Here is a 17,439-nt window from a genome sequence, read left to right on the forward strand (position 1 = left end):
AAATGTATAATTGTTTAGCCCAACCATTCTCAATTTTTAGACAATTTGTTTTCAGTTTAATTAATATGAGCATATTTATAGATAAATTTTTATAGACATGAATATTTCATTGAGATAAATTCTTAGGTGTTTAATGATTGGCATCAGAATATTTTTAAGGTCTTCATCAAGTGGCTTTCCAGAAATGTGTCATTTGCAGTTCTGATAGCAATATGTGAACAAGTATACCCATTTCTCCATATCTTCTTCATTGCTGCATTTTGTCATTTACAAATATTTATTTGATGCTAAAGAATATCTCCTTTTAATTTGTATTTCCTTCATTACTAGTGAAAAGAAACATTTTTCATGGATTTCTTAAAAAATTCAGAATGGTTATGTTTATATTCATTTCTGTAAGATACTTAGTTTACTGTTTAAATGTTTCTGTAAACTAAGTAATTAGATAACCAGATTTGTTGGGAATTGTACATTAATAGACTCGGTGAGATTCTGGGAAATACTAATAAGAGGTTTACAGCATCTTTGCATGGGCTTTGGGACACCATGATTCAAAAGCCTTTTCCAGTGACTCCTAGGTTTAAGACTATAGAAATGGGGAAATCAAATGACTAGTTTCTACATAAGTGGGCTGTGGCTGTAATGTGGCTGATTTTCTAACCTTTCATGCGTGTGAACAGAGTGTCGTTGTGCCAATATTCACTTGGGGCATGTCTTCTAAAACACCAGGCCCTCCCAAGTCTCAGGATGCTCTCCTTGTAGTCATCAATGTGTTGGTGTCTTACACTAAGTCATTTTGGGAAAATTTTTACTGAATGTGAATTTTACCAGTATGTGTATGAAATATTTAGTTTGGAATGTTGTAATTAGGACCAACATGCCCACCATAAAAATGTTAGTGCAACAAGGAGATTTTAAGTTTTCTTATTTTTGTTTCTAGAAACCACCAAGTTTTATATAACAGAGATAATTATTCAGCCGTCTGAAAGAAATTTTTCCATCATACCAAGGTACAAACAGCAAATTAAATTTATTCTGTAATTTCAAATGTGGAGAATGATAGGTACAATTGATTATTTGGGAATTCATTTTTATTTATACCTTTCTTTATTTGGAAAAGAAAAATAAAAACCTTCGAAAAAGGCTTTTAGACAGTTGAACCAAACCACACATATAAAAGACTTGAGGATTCATTTATGGTTTGTTTATTACATAGTGGCATAAATAAATGTGCTCATGATATAAATCTTCTAAATCTGAAAGTTTTTTGTGCTTCTATTTGTCAGATAATCAAGGTCTTATAACTTAATCATCAATAGGTTTTTGAATAATTATTTCTGGAATTAATTTGACATTTAAAATTTGAAACATGAGTCAGTTTTCAAATGACTCCTGTGTTTTAAAAAAAAAAAGTTACTTAGCCACTAAATCTGTTAGCGTTTTCTCTCTTTGAATCTTTTTAGTTTGCAAACAGAAGTTAACTATAGTATGTCTTTCAGTTTATTTATGGATATCTAAAAATTATGGCAATCTGAATATAACCTTAAAATTTATCCTTCTGTAAATACTTTGATTCTGTGCCTCAGCTCTGACTCTTTGAGGGGATGCAAATGGAAGACATTGTATTTAATACTGTCTAATGTTTGGGAGGAAATATCTCTCCTTCTTTTTTAACTTACTCACTGTTTAATGTGCTACAGCACAAATGGAATATTGACTTGACTAATACAGTATTTTTTTATTCAGCCAAGAGGAATAGTTAGGTTTGGGGTGGGAAGTGTGTTAAGGATTGGAGAATAGGTTATAAGAAGTCTGGAGCAAACACAAATACATTAAAATATATTAAAATCCACATTAGCACAGTCTGTGAAGGAATGGGTAGCATATAGAAAAGTCTGGCTGCACACACCTCTGCCTTTTAGGTACCCTGTGGGTATTTTTGGCTCCTCTTGCCAGTTAGAGTTATTATGAAAGGCACATTGTGAAAATTGATTTCTGTTCAAACAGGTCTCAGTTTGTACAGAATGTTATCGCCCAGTGTCTGGTGGAACTCTCCTCTGCTAGAAGCACTTTTAGATTCACTATTCAAGGTCATGATGGCAAAGTGTACATCTTGGTAAGAAGTGACTTCTCCCAGCTTTCTGTAGCTTGGTAATCCAGGGTCTCAGAAATTCTTTAGTCTTGCCATTCTCTTTTCTTTAATTCTCAGGTCTAGAAAATAAATGATCAAAAATTGAATTCATAATATCAGTTTAATTCCCACATCAAACTCCCTTAATTTAATAATAAAAGATCAAGTGCCTCTATGTGCTAGGTACTAGGGATATAGAGAGAAATAAAACCTGATTGCTGCTTACACCACAAAATAAAGTTTTTCACTCCAAGTTGTTAATAGGCTTTTCTTGGTCACTGTAACTTAATTCTGTTTCTTTCACTTTTTTCCCCTATTGATTTTTCCCTTTTTTGCCCTTTTGATACTCTTCTGTTTAAAATATGTCCTGTTGCTCCTGTTTTTGTGTATGTGTGTATGTGGTGAGAATGCTTAACGTGAGACCTACCCTCTTCATAGATTTTTTTTTTTTTTTAGATTTTTAAGTGCACGATAACAATATTGTTAATTATAGGCACAGTATTACTTGGAGATCTCTAGAACTTACTCATCTTGCCTAACTAAAACTCTATGCCCTTTAGTGAGCAACTCCCCATTTCTCCCTCCTCTAGCCCCTGGCAACTACCATTCTACTCTCTGCTTCTATGAATTAGACTATTTTATATTCCTTATGGAAGTAGCATCAGGCAGTACTGTCCTTCCGTGTCTGGCTTATTTCACTTGGCATACTGTCCTCAAAGTTCATCTGCGTTGTTGCATATTACAAGGTTTCCTTCTTTTTTAAAAAAATAATATTCCATATATGTATGCACCACATCTGCTTTATCCATTCATCTCTTGATGGACATTTAGATTGTTTCTGCATCTTAGCTATCGTAAATAGTGCTGTAGTGAACATGGGGGTACAGATACCTCTTCGAGATCCTGATTTTAACACATTGATGTCTGAGAAGTAGTGGCAAGTTTTGGATAAGAGTGTGTGTGTGTATTTTAGGCCCTGCCGTTAGCAGAATCGTCCCCTGCATCTAAAACATGGTAGCTAGAAGGAGGGAGAAAGAGTTATGGTTGTTGTTAAGTGTGGCTTTGTAGCTGGCCATCCATTATGGGGACCCCATGCTTCTCTGATTCCAGATCATTTCTACCAAAGCTAACATACTTGTTGACTGAAGTTAATACTGAGTGTGCCTCATAGTCATAGTCTGAAATCAGTTTTAATTTTCTTTTACTGGAAGGTTTTTCAAGTTAAAACTCAGGAATAGGAAACACCTGAAAACCTAAAACTTACTGCTAATATATATTTAAGTTCGGGGGTACCTGGGTGGCTCAGTCAGTTAAGCATCTACCTTCGGCTCAGGCCGTGATCCCAGGGTACTGGGATCGAGCTCCACAGTGGGCCTGTTTCTCCCTCTCCCCTGCATGTGCTCTCCCTCGTGCTCTCTCTGTCAAATAAATAAATAAAATCTTTAAAAAAATAAATTCAAAAAAAACTTTGTTGTAAAAGTAATATATTCTTGAAACATTCAGACAACAGGAAGAATGTAAAAGAAGTGGTATTCCCCCATCTTGTCTTCACTCCTTGTCTTGCTATATCACAGTATTTGAAGGTAAACATTACTGTGTGGTATGTGCACTTCAGCATCTTCTCCCTCTCTATATACAACTCTGTGTTCATACGCTCACATTCTGCTTTTCTGTTCGTGAAACAACTCGAGTCACATGACGAGCATTTTTCTTCATCATGTTTACTTCACTCAACAGTATATCATAAGGATTGTTTCCTGTGAGTTTAAATATAGACCAGGGTCTTGAGGGACTAGAATTCCAGTGTGGCTGTTAAAGACAGTGCTGCGATGAAAATAATCTTTGCGTGTGTATTTTAGTACTTCTTTGGAAATAGACCTTTCTAATCTAAGACACTATTAGAAGTTGTGTTTTTTAAACTGATAATTATAACCCTCCAGAAAACTTGTACTCACTTATCCCATATAGTGAGACATTCTTGGTGCCCTACCCAGATCCTCCTTACTCAGGCTGGTGCACCCAGTTCCCAGCTGCTGAGACGTGTGGGCTGCTAATGCACACAGCTGCCTCATCTCCAGAGACATGCCCTTACATGACAGGTGCCACCTTGTTCGGAAAGTTACCTCTTCCCCACCCTTGTCCTGGTCAGTCTACTGCCAGTGATTTGACCCTGGGGGACAGAAAGCAAGGGCCTCCTGTCTCCAGGTGGGACAGACTCTGTAGGTGCCATTCTTGCGTCAGAGCTCCCCATGGGATGAGGCTGAAGCCAGACTCCAGCTGAGCCCCTCAGTGAATAGCGTGCATCCAAATCCCGAAACCCTCTTCCACCAGCAGTCCAGCCCCCTCTACTGAGCTGGATGCTATTATCTTTAAAAAAAAATTTTTTTTTTTTAAGATTTTATTTATTTGTCAGAGAGAGAGAGAGAGTGTGCACAAACGGGGAGCGGCAGGCAGAGGGAGAAGCAGATTCTCCACTGAGCAGGGAGCCCGATGCAGAACTCAATCCCAGGACCCTGGGATCATGACCTGAGCTGAAGGCAGATGCTTAACCGACTGAGACACCCAGGTGTCCCTGTTACCATCTTTTTGTACTTGCCAATCTGATACGTGAAAAAGGGTGGCACATGATTTTTACATTTCCTTATTATTAGTTATATTAACATTTTTACATGTTTATCACTTATTTCTTCTGTTAATTCTGTTCATATTCTTTGCCTTTATTTCTTTTGGGCTGTTTTTGCCCCCTTATTGATTCCTGGGAGCTCTATACATTACAGATAATAACTTTGTTGTCTACATATTAACTATTTTCTCCTAGTTGGTTGTCTTTTTTTTTTTTTTTAACTTTATGATCTCAGCGGCTCTACCAGATGTTACACTTTGAAAGACTTATCATACTTAAAAATTATATACAGGTTTCTTCTGTCTTTTTTTTTCTGGTATTTTTATAGTTTTGTTTGTGTTTTGTTTTTTAGTGGTGGTATGAGATATGGATAGGGTGATGATAATATCCTTATACTTGGACTTTTCTCTCCGTATCTTTAGCTGTGGCTTTTAAACTCAGACAGCTTGGTGATTGAATCTTTGGGAAGTTCCAAGAGTATCAAAAAATTCCCCTTGTTGGAAGATACCTTGAAGGCAGATTCCAGTTCTGCCTGGAATGCTGTCAAGGTCCTCTACCAGCCATGCATCAAAAACAGGAATGAAAAGTAAGTTGTGCTTTTGTTTTCTCATTCCACAGTATGTTTTAGTTTCTTTTGCCATTTGGTGTTGAGAAATTAATGAATTAAATGGTACCATACCACTTCCCTATTTGAAGCTTCTAGGAGTCATACTGCTAAATATTATGCTTTAAAGTAGATTGAATTATTACAGATGATTCATGCTAATGTGCAGAAAGCTTGCTTTTACTGAAAATAATTGGTCTTTTTCTTGTAATCTCAGCTGTCTGTGCATATGGCTGCAGTACTAAATCAGGCATCAACAGCTATGAATATTTACTGATAAGCACTTCCCAGGCATTCAGGATGCAAAGGTGAACAAAACACAGTCCTTTTTTCCCAGGCTTGTCATTGTAATAGGGGGAAGGCAGACCATCAGCAAAAGAGTCATAAAATCATGGACTGATGTGGCTCCTACTAAGAGCCAGACACTCATCGGAGGGCTTCTGGCTCATTTAAGCCTAACATCAACCCTGCAGGGTAGGTACTATTATCACCCTCATTTTAGAGATAGGGACACTAAGACACAGGTGTAGAAATTACTTTAGTGAAATATAAAGCAAGGCAAAGTAGTTGGGGAGTAGTAGGATAGGTGTAGGAGGTCGTCATTTTATATTGAAAAGTCAAGGAAGTTTTCTCAGATAAGATGATATTTAACTGGAAAACTCGAAGGAAGAAAAGGAGTGAGCCTTATCTGAGAGAACAGTGTTTCTGGCAGAGGGAACGGTTGGAAGTTTATACTTGTCTTGTACTCTCCAATGAGTTTGATCAAATTTGTAATAAGAACAGAAAGATCCCAGTCTTTTTCGGGGAAGTAAATAAGAAATTTTGAAAAATTGCTCTTTTCTTTTTTGGATTATACAAGCAGTATAAATCATAAAATATTCAAACAGTTGAGACGTACATAAAGTAAAATATGAAAATTCTCCGCCATGTCCCTCTCTGGAAGTAAAAGTATGTTGTCTATTCTTCAACTCCTATTTATTTTTCATCTTAACATGATTTGAATGATACAGATGTATTTTTTTACACTTAAAAAAAAAAAAGGCAACACTGCAGAGTCTTGGAGATTCTTTCCACATCAGTGCTTGGCATTTTATGAAATGGATGTACTATAAATAATTTAACTGTTTTTCTGTTGATAGATACTTGGGTTATTACTGTTTTCCTTCTGTAATTAGCATTGTGCTGTGTGTTGTTACACAAATTTGGTTTGTAATTATGTGTACTTTTCTTATGAGGGATTTCTAGAAGTAGAATTGCTGTGGCAAAGGTATGACATTTAAAATTTTGATAGATAATATCAAATTACTTTGTAAAAAAGCATTGTCAGTTTATATATACTCCTACCTGAAGTTTCTATAAATTCCACTTCCCTGAAGCCTCACCCAAACTGCCATTTAGATTTTTGCCCATTTAATGCCAGTCTAAATGAAACAGCTCAGATGACTACCCTTGTGTTGTTTTGAGGTATGATCAGAGAATATGGCTTATGCTTTGATGCTTTGGGGACTTGGGTGTGTGTGTGGCGTAATACATAGTCAAGTTTTAAGCTGTTGGTTGCTTGTATCCTGTGTTTACTTGTGTGTGTTTGTGTGTGTGTGTGTGCTTAGACTTATATAGTGAAGCTTATTAAAATCTTTTCACATTTTTTATTCCTCTGAAATGTGCATTTTTGAGAAGGGTGTGTTAAATATAGAAAAGTTTTTTTGTTCTGATTTTTATATCGGCTTTTGCATTATATATTTTGAAGCTGTGTTTTTAGGTACATAAATGTTTGTGCCATGACACTTTGCCTAATTACATATTTTATCCATGAGAGATTTTGCTCTTCTTCCATTTGATGCTATTTCTCTTTAATTCCAATCTGCCTGATGTTAATATTGTTATATTTACTTTCCTTTTTTTTTTTTAATTGCTAATTTGTTATACAGTAGTCCCCTCTTACATGCAGTTTCATGTTCTGTGGTTTCAGTCACCTGTGGTCACCTGCATCCACAAGCAGATGATCCTCTTCCTGGCGTATGGTCAGAAGGTCAGTCATAGCCTAATGCAAGGTCACGGTGTCTCCATCACTTGCCTCACTTCATCTCATCACATAGGCATTTTGTCATTTCACATCATCACCATCATAAAAAGGGTGAGTTCAGTACAAGAAGATATTTTGAGAGAGAGAAAGAGACCACATTTACATAGCTTTTATTACAGTATATCATTGTAATTGTTCTATTTTATTATTAGTTATTGTTAATCTCTTACCATGCCTGATTTATAAATTAAATTTTATCATAGGTATGTATGGATAGGGAAAAGCATAATATATATAGGGCTGGGTACTACCTGAGGTTTCAGGCATCCACTGGGGGGGTCTTGAAATGTAACCCCCATGGAGAAAGGGAATGTTTCTCCATTTCTTTCTTTACAGCTGTTCTGTGTTATTTTATCTTAGGTATATGTCTTGCTAACATGTACCTTATAAACTCTGTAGGTGGATATTTTAAAACTTCATTATGACGGGGGCACCTGGCTGGCTCAGTTGGTAGAGCATGCAACTCTTGATGTTAGGGTCGTGAGTTCAAGCCCTACATTGTGTGCAGCCTACTTAAAATAAATTAAAAAAAAAAAAGGTGAATTCAGAGAAAGGCAATTATCATATGATCTCACTGATATGTGGAATTTAAGAAACAAGGCAGAGGATCATAGGGGAAGAGAGGAAAAAATGAAACAAGATGAAACCAGAGAGGAAGACAAACCATAAGAGACTCTTAATCTTTTTTTTTTTTAAGAGACTCTTAATCTTAGGAAACAAACTGAGGGTTGCTGGAGAGGAGGGGGTAGGGGGATAGGGTAACTGGGTGATGGATATTAAGGAGGGCATGTGATGTAATGAGCACTGGATATTATATAAGACTGATGAATCACGGACCTGCACCCCTAAAACCAATAATACATTATATGTTAATTAATTGAATTTAAATTAAAAAAAAAACCTTATGAGTGGCAAAAAAAAAAAAAGAAGAATTAGCCAAAGATATAGGTACTTATTGGGGTGTTGGAATAAAGCAAATATAAATGGTCCATTAAAAAACAAATGAACAAAAAACAGGTGAATTAGAAGAAAACAAACTCCAATATGACAGTCTATTTTAAAAGTGAATTTAATCCACACTAACTGTGATTATTAATGTAGTTGAACTTAGTTTACTGTCTTTTACATTGGTTGTCTTCTCTATCATTTTTTGATGATTTGGGAGTAAAAAAAAAGTCTATTTCAAGATGATTTTTAGTGGTTAACCTGAAACTTCTAATATATGTACTTAAACTTCTTTTTTTTATTATCAGTTTCTAGATTTAACTAGTACCCATACTCTTCACCAGAACAAGAAAAGACTCTTAGTAAGGTTTCGCATTTCTTCTTTCTTTCCCTGTCTCATGCACTTTCCTCTATGTTGAGATCATTTATGATTCTACTGATAGTGGTTCTTTCTTAAAGAAGCCCTACCCCATTTGCTTACCTCTTACACTCATGTATCACAGCCATAAATGTCTTTATATTTTTATTGTATGTCTACTTCCATGAAAAAAATTGATGTTTTTAAAATATTTATAAATAGTATTATAGTATGTATTTTTTTGCTGTTTATTTTTCACTTCATAGTCTTTGTTTCATTGTTTGCTTTGATGAAATATGCCCTTTCATAGTTCTTTTAAAGTTGAACTGTAGTCAGTCCTTGAATACCTGATAATCTCTTATATGGTATCTCTCTGAAAACCTATAGGATTTTTCTTTATCTTTGTTTTTCTAAGATTTCATACAGATATATCTAAATGTTAGTGTTTATTCAGAATTTTCTCATGTCACATCTGTTCTTATCTTACAAATGAAGTATTCTCTCAATATCTGAGAATAATAGTGATACTTCAAGTCTTCTGTTTTCTCTATTAACTCTTTTCTTTGGGTGTTAACTCTCTTCTCTTTGAAAAGATTCTTTGTGATTGATACTTTGTTTCATGGTGTTGCTTTCCCCAAACGTTTAATGCTTCCACTAGAATTCTTGTGCTTGGATGTATACTCCAGTGAATCAGGACCTTGTCTATCTTGCTCATTACTACATCTAGATGAGTTTTTTTTTTTTTTTAAGATTTTTTTTTTTTAAATGTATGTATTTGAGAGAAAGAGAACACAAACAGGGGGAGTGGCAGAGGGAGAAGCAGGCTCCCCTTTGAGCAGGGAGCCCAATGCAGGCTCAATCCCAGGACCCTGGGATCATGACCTGAGCTGAAGGCAGACGTTCAACTGACTGAGCCACCCAAGCGCCCCTAGATGAGTTCTTATAGAAGTGTTTAATACATACAATTTATGGTCACATTTGACAAAACATTTGTTAAATGAATGGTTCATAGTTTTCTGCTCATCTTTATATTTGATCGTTACTGTTCATCTATTGGTGACTGTAGGTTCTTGTTCCCATAGTCTGCCTTTATGGATTTGTGAAAGAGAACTCAAAGGATATACCAGTTTGGATGGGCCAGTTTGTCTTTTGACAGCTTTTGGGTGCTAAGGAAAAGGAATTGGTAGTAGATTCAATTACATTGGTGAACTTATATTCATTATTGTGAAGGATCTTTACACTGCCTCTCTTGAGGAGAGTGACAAGGATTCAGTGTACTGTCTCATTTCACTCATTCCTAACAAATCCCTGTGACGCTGGAAATAAAAAGACTATAATCAGTTGTGTTCTGCTGTATTTGATTAGTAGACTTTTTTTTTAATTTTGTATGTCATGTCTTGGGGACATAATAAATGAGTTTGATGAGTTCAGTTTGCCTGTTGTGTATCATCTTTTGTTTTGCTTTTTCTCCTACTACTGGTTGACTCTGTATCCCCCAAAGGTAGTAAAGGAACTTCATAAATTGGGTAAGCATCCTGCGAGTTATTTGCTTTTGTCTTTAAGGACATTGTCTTTTAAGAGACATTAGTTTCTTTCTTTGGGGGCATTACTGAGTAAACTGTAGACTCCCTGGCATTTTTTTTTTTTTTTTTTAAGATTTTATTTATTTATTTGACAGAGAGAGACACAGCGAGAGAGGGAACACAAGCAGGGGGAGTGGGAGAGGGAGAAGCAGGCTTCCCGCCGAGCAGGGAGCCCGATGCGGGGCTCGATCCCAGGACCCTGGGATCATGACCTGAGCCGAAGGCAGACGCTTAACGACTGAGCCACCCAGGCGCCCCTCCCTGGCATATTTTTGGCACGTGGGGTGGTACATTAACTATTTTAGTTCAATCGGCTGCAATTTTAATTTTTTTTTTCTTTTTTTTTTTTTTTTTTAGTGGAAGTGTGGATTGCCAGATGGCAGTCTAAAACAGGAAAATAGCAAATGTAACTGGTTTTAGTTCCTTGAGCACACACACAAAAAGTGGCAGGTAATATATTTAGAATGTTCTTTCTTTCTAGCAATAGGCACACATGTCTTTTAATATTTTGAAGTCTATTTTTTTTATCCCTCTACCCCCCTGCCCACAGTTATCTTACAACTTATTTGTTTAGTTTGCATATCAGAGTTTAGATCCTAAATGTTAACTTTGTAGCTTTGGACTCTAAGTTAACGTCTGCAGTTTAATTGTGCTAATTCATTCAATTCACCCATGGCCTCATAGTCTCTAGACCGGGGTAATTTTGCTCCTTAGGGGACATTGGCAATGTCTGGGTCATTTTTGGTTGTCACGACTTGGGCTGCTGGAATCTAGTAGGTAAAGCCCAGGATACTCTTAAATATCCTACAATGCCTCAGAGAGTCTCTATAACAAAGAATTATCCAGCCCAAATGCCAGTAGTGCCAAAGTTGAAAAACCCTGTCCTAGTCTGTCTCCTGAAATCAGGCTGTGTCTGCCTTTCCCTCTGGGTGTCACAACCCACAATTTTCTTGAAATTTTATTTAGGCCAGCAAATAAGAGAAATTTTACGGCAGCATGAGCTCAATGAACCTCTATAATCCCACATGTTAACTTAGAGTAAACAGGATAAGTACAAATATAATGTTTATTGTTATACTTCTCTCATTTTCTCTTAAGGAAACATGAAAAATAGATTTATTTGTAATAAATAATGATGAAGAATTTTATAGGTTTCAAGTCCTTTGTTCTTATGTATTTAAGAGAAAAGAACTTACAGGAATGTAATCACTAAGTATAAATAAGTGTTGTTTTTTTTTTTTAAAGATTTTATTTATTTATTTGACAGAGAGAGACACAGCGAGAGAGGGAACACAAGCAGGGGGAGTGGGAGAGGGAGAAGCAGGCTTCCCGCGGAGCAGGGAGCCTGATGCGGGGCTTGATCCCAGGACCCTGGGATCATGACCTGAGCTGAAAGCAGATGCTTAAGGACTGAGCCACCCAGGCGCCCCAATAAGTGGCTTTTTAAAAAAGCTGAATTGAATTCTCTTCATTGTTTAAGTTAAATGAGTCTGAGTACTGGTAGTACTGGTAGTAGCTACTGGTAGTAGCTTTTCAAAAGATAAAATATGTGATTAAAAAATCTGGAGAATTTGAACTGAGGACTGTTCTGTGTTCCACAATTAGTAGAAGCATTTTCTGGCAAAATATATGGAGGGAGGAAATGATGATATGCTATATCACCCTTAGTTTTAGTGAATTTAGGGATTATATTTAGCAAACTAACTAGGTTTTTCTTTGTTGGCTCTGTATTGGTAAATACTGTTTCTAAAAAAGAAGTATTGTTTTGCCTTAAGATAGTCATCATTACTGCTTTTTTTTTTAAAAAAGATTTATTTATTTTTAAGAGAGAGAAAGCATGGGCAAGTGAGTACAGTGGGGAGGGGCAGAGGGAGAGAGAGAGAAACTTAAGTGGGCTCTGCGCTCTGACTTGGGGCTTGATCTCACGACCCTGAGATCAGGACCTGAGCCGAAACCAAGAGTCGGATGCTTCACCAACTGTGCTACCCAGGCACCCCTATTATTGCTTTTTCTAATGAAGTAGAAACACATAAATCATACCCGTATACATTTCATATGCATAAAATAATACTGGTAGTTGTTTTTATTTGTGAAATAGTATTTTTTTTAAAAGATTTTATTTATTTGAGAGAGAGAGAATGAGAGAGAGAGAGAGAGCACATGAGGGCGGGGAGGGTCAGAGGGAGAAGTAGACTCCCTGCTGAGCAGGGAGCCCGATGTGGGACTGGATCCTGGGACTCCAGGATCATGACCTGAGCCGAAGGCCGTTGCTTAACCAACTGAGCCACCCAGGCGCCCCTGTGAAGTAGTATTTTTAAATCTTTTTTTCTTCATTATTTCAGCAGGAAAATTGAAATTCTGCTTATTTTATTTAATCAGGTAAAAACCACATGGTATAAAATTTACCGTCTTAACCATTTTTAAGTATACAGTTCAGTGATGTTAAGTATATTCACATATATGTTGTGAAAGAGTTCTCCAGAACTTTTACATTCTGCAACTGAAACTGTATACCTTTTCCCCCTTCTCCCAGCCCCTGGTAACCACCATTCTATTTTCTGTTTTTATGAACTTGACTATATTAGTCTGCCAGGCCTCTCATAACAAAATGCCAAAGACTGGATGACTTAAAAACCAGAAACTTATTTTCTTAAAAGTTCTGGAGTTTGGAAGTCCAGGATCAAGGTGCCATCAAGATTGGTTTCTGATGAGGCCTCTCTTCCTGGCTTACAGACAGCCGCCATGTCCCTGTATCCTCACATGTCCCCTTCTTTTTGTAGGGCAAAGAGAGAGGTAGATGGGGAAGGGGTAGAGACAAGGAGAAGATCTTGATTCTCTTCCTCTTCTGATGAGGACAGCAGTTCTATCTGATTAGAGCCCCATTCTTAATGACCTTATTTAACTAAGTACTTTTTGAAAGGCCCTCTCTCCAAATACAGTAACTTTGGGGATTAGAGCCCTAACTGTTCATATTCAACATAAGAATTTTTGGGGAACACAATTCAGTTCATAACACTGACTACTTTAGATACTTCATATAAGTGGAATCATGGAATATTTGTCTTTTTTTAACTGGCTTATTTCACTCAGCATAATGTCCTTAGGATTGTTCATCTATGTTGTAGCATGTAAGATCACCTCTCTTTTTAAGGCTGAGTGCTATTCCAGTGTGTGTGTGTGTGTGTGTATGTGTGTGTAAATAACACTTTTTGTTTATCCATTCATCCCTCAGTGGATATTTGGGTTGCTTCTTGTGTATTATGAATAGTGTTGCTTTGAACTTGGGCATGCAAATATCTCTCTGAGATCCTGCTTTCAGTTCTTCTGGATATATACCCAGAAGTGTGATTACTGGATCAAATTGTAGTTGTATTTTTAATTTTTTGAGGAACCTCCATACTGTTTTCCGTGGTAGTTGCAGCATTTTACATTCCCACCAAGAGTTGTTCTAATTTCTCTACATTCTCACCAACACTTACCATTTTCTGTTTTTTTAAAGGGCTTTATTTTAGTTTTTTTTTTTAAAGATTTCATTTACTTATTTATGAGAGAAAGAGAGCGCATGAGCAGGGGGAGGGGGAAAGGCAGAGGAAGAGGGAGAAGCAGACTCCCCGCTGAGCACAGTGCCTGATGGGGGACTCGATCACAGGACCCTGAGATCATGACCCGAACCGAAGTTAGATGCTTAACCGACTGAACCACTCAGGCGCCCCTTAAGGATTTTATTTTTAAGTAATCTCTGTGTCTAATGTGGGGCTCAAACTCACAACCGCGAGATTAAGATTTGCATGTTCCACAGACTGAGCCAGCCAGGTGCTCCTATTTTCTATTTTTTTAATAGTAGCCATCCTAATGGGTGTGTGGTGGTATCTTATTGTGGTTTTGATTTGCATTTCTCTGGTGAGTGATATTGAGCATCTTTCATATACCTGTTGGCCATTTGTATATCTTCTTTGGAGAAATGTCTGTTCAAGTTCTTTGCCCGTTTTTTTTTAAATTAAAATTTTTTTATTTAAATTCAATTAACATATAGTGTATTTTTAGTTTCAGAGGTAGAGTTCAGTGATTCATCAGTCTCTTATAACACCCAGTGCTCATTACATGATGTGCCCTCCTTAATGTCCATCATCCCATTACCACATCCCTCCCCCTGACCCCCCTCCAGCAAGCCTCAGTTTGTTTCCTATGATTACGAGTCTCTTATGGTTTGTCTCCCTCCTAATTCCATCTTGTTTTATTTTTCCCTCCCTTCCCGAATCTTTGCTTCTCTATTTTGTTTCTTAAATTCCACATCTGAGTGAAATCATGTGATAATTGTCTTTCTCTGATTGACTTATTTCGCTTAGCATAATACCCTCTAGTTCCATCCACGTCATTGCAAATGGCAAGATTTCATATTTTTTTTTGATGGCTGAGTAGTATTTCATTGTATGTATATATATATATATATATATATATATACCACATCTTCTATATCCATTCATCTGTCAATGGACATCTTTCCATATTTTGGCGATTGTGGGCACTGCTGCTATAAACATTGGGGTGCAGGTGCCCCTTTGGATCACTACATTTGTATCTTTGGGGTATGTGCCTAATAGTGCAGTTGCTGGGTTGTAGGGTAGTAGCTCTATTTTTAACTTTTTGAGGAACCTCCATACTGTTTTCTAGAGTTCTTTGCCCATTTTTAAATCAGGTTATTTGGTTTGGTTTTTTTTGTTGTTGAATTGTAGGAGTTAATATATTCTGATGTTAACTCTTTATTAGACATGACCTGCAAATATTTTTTCTCATTCCATAGATTGCGTTTTTTGATTGCATCTGTTGATTGTGTCTTGTGATGCACAGAATCTTTTAAGTTTAATGCAGTTCCATTTATTTTTACTTTGTTGCCTGTGTACTCATAAAATCATTGCTAAAGTTTGCTTAATTGAGGTACCCTACCTGATGTGTCAGGCACTATCATTGCCTAAGATAAAATTAGGTGATTTTGAGGAGATTTAGAGGAATTTGTCCTTTTTGATTGATGAAAACATATACCAAATGTTAATTTATGCTAATTTCATGTCCAGCAGAATATCTAAGACCTGTTATTTAATAATTATATAACTTACTAGAACACTTCACATGAATTCATTTGGATAGTGTGACTACTGTGCTAGAATGAACGAGCAAGCAATGAATGGATTTGTGTCACTAACTCCTAAAGAGCACTTTATTAAACCATTTAAAGAGCCTTCTATGTCCCCACATAGAAGTCACAGGCTGACATTGTCAGTGTACTTTAATTAGGGGCATTCCTTTTGCAGAATAGGATTAATTTAGACTTCAGGTATGAGTGTCCAAGTCTTATATTTTATAAGTGAGGAAACTGAAGCTTAGTTAGAGAAATAGTCACTTTGTTAGTTGGTGATAGAGCCAGAATTTGAGCCAGGTTGTCCTGATTCCAAATTCACTTCTTTTTCATTATATCATGTAGTCCTTCACCATAAAATTTTAGGAGATCTGAAAATGTCACTGTAAATGTATATTCTTCCTCAAGAACAATTCCTTTGGTAGTTTAGAATGTGTCAGCACTTTGATCACTCCCCAAAATATACTGCTTACTATACTATATTCAGTAAATATTTATGCATCTTAATATGTAACATCAGCAGTGGAAACTTCTGATTTATAGTATGTTCATATCTGATCTTCTAGATCAGAATTTAAGGATACAAATGTGATTTTTTTCAGAAGTCAGTGCCTTAGCTTCTTAGAACAGCAATCCATTGAAAGGAAATTAATCTAAAAATACAGGAAAGTTACCAAATTCTGGGAAAAGAAATGCTTCTTCGGAAAGTACTTTTCACACATTTGTCTGCTACTACCATATTATCGCCTAGACGTACCCATCTAGAAATTGTTCTTCATTATAAAGCAAGTTGAGCACATGCTTCCTTAATCTGTAATTGAAAAAATTACACTGTATATGTACAGTGGCCTAAATTCAAATTTATTTTATTTGGAATTCTTATCTATGAATTTATAATCATTAAGGAAAATATAGGAAATAAGACAGTGACATATAATAAAAGTGAGGTTTTTCCCTTGAGATGCTAGTCAAAGGAGGTTTTACCTGTGGAAAGCAATTCATCTCTTGGAATCGCTTTCTGTAAAGAATCTGGTTTCCCTCTTTTGATGCAAGAATGTGAGATAAGTATAATCATGAACTGTGAGAGTAGAAAGGGTGAGGGAACTGGGATTGGCTAAAGCAGGAAGGAGAATGTGTGTATGAAATTGTTACTTCACTTTCCTGTGTTTTCTAATCATGTGTTAGATATTTTTATGAGTCCAACCTGAAGTAGTTGTCTTCACTTTTCACGTCAGAAGGGTTGGGTTTTTCTTTCCTCTTTTTTTATTACCTCCTACTATACTTGGTATTATATGTGATTCCAGAGCAGGAAACCAAAGATTATTGCCATAAAGGAGTTTATAGTAAAGGCAACATGTACAAAAAAAAATTCTTTGAAAAGAGCAAAATCTACATACATGCTAAAAGGGTTTTCATAGAAAATCATATTCATTAGCTGAATCAAAGAAAATGGAAAAGAGTTAAGAAGTAGGTTCCTGCACTCCACCCCTACCCCAGTAAAAGTTGCAGAGGGCTGGGCAGGGAAAGCATGCATGTTTTTTCTTCTCTTTATTTATTTTATTTATTTATTTTTTTAAAGATTTTATTTATTTATTTGAGAGAAAGAGAGAGAGCACATGAGAGGGGGGAGGGTCAGAGGGAGAAGCAGACTCCCTGCTGAGCAGGGAGCCCGATGCGGGACTCGATCCTGGGACTCCAGGATCATGACCTGAGCTGAAGGCAGTCACTTAACCAACTGAGCCACCCAGGCACCCTATTTTTTTTTTTTTTAAGACTTTATTTTTTGAGAGAGAGAGAGAGAAAGTGCACAAGCAGGGGGAAGGGGTAGAGGGAGAGAGAGGGAGAAGCAGGCTTCTCGTTCAGGAGGGAGCCCAATGCGGGGCCTGATCTCAGGACCCTGAGATCATGACCTGAGCCAAAGGCAGACACTCAGCTGACTGAGCCACCCCAGCGCCCTGAAAGCATGCATGTTTTCATG

At 36.7% G+C, this 17,439-nt stretch overlaps 1 protein-coding gene across 3 annotated transcripts in view; it reads left to right on the plus strand.

The window, feature by feature from the left end:
• Positions 1-17,439, plus strand: part of UBE3D (ubiquitin protein ligase E3D) — a 154,865-nt gene that overhangs the window by 39,341 nt on the left and 98,085 nt on the right. The window contains exons 6-10 of one of the 3 annotated variants that reach the window (XM_032409377.1): positions 941-1,010; positions 2,008-2,116; positions 5,177-5,340; positions 5,696-5,832; positions 7,328-7,529. In XM_032409377.1, the coding sequence (XP_032265268.1) occupies positions 941-1,010; positions 2,008-2,116; positions 5,177-5,340; positions 5,696-5,832; positions 7,328-7,398 (551 nt within the window). In that variant the 3' untranslated portion in view covers positions 7,399-7,529. Of the gene's footprint in view, positions 1-940; positions 1,011-2,007; positions 2,117-5,176; positions 5,341-5,695; positions 5,833-7,327; positions 7,530-17,439 lie in introns of those variants that run through there. The other 2 variants (XM_032409379.1, XM_032409376.1) reach the window with 2 other exon arrangements.

This window comes from Phoca vitulina, unplaced genomic scaffold (genome assembly GCF_004348235.1).
Source record: "Phoca vitulina isolate PV1807 unplaced genomic scaffold, GSC_HSeal_1.0 scaffold11, whole genome shotgun sequence".
Classification (NCBI taxonomy): Eukaryota; Metazoa; Chordata; class Mammalia; order Carnivora; family Phocidae; genus Phoca; species Phoca vitulina.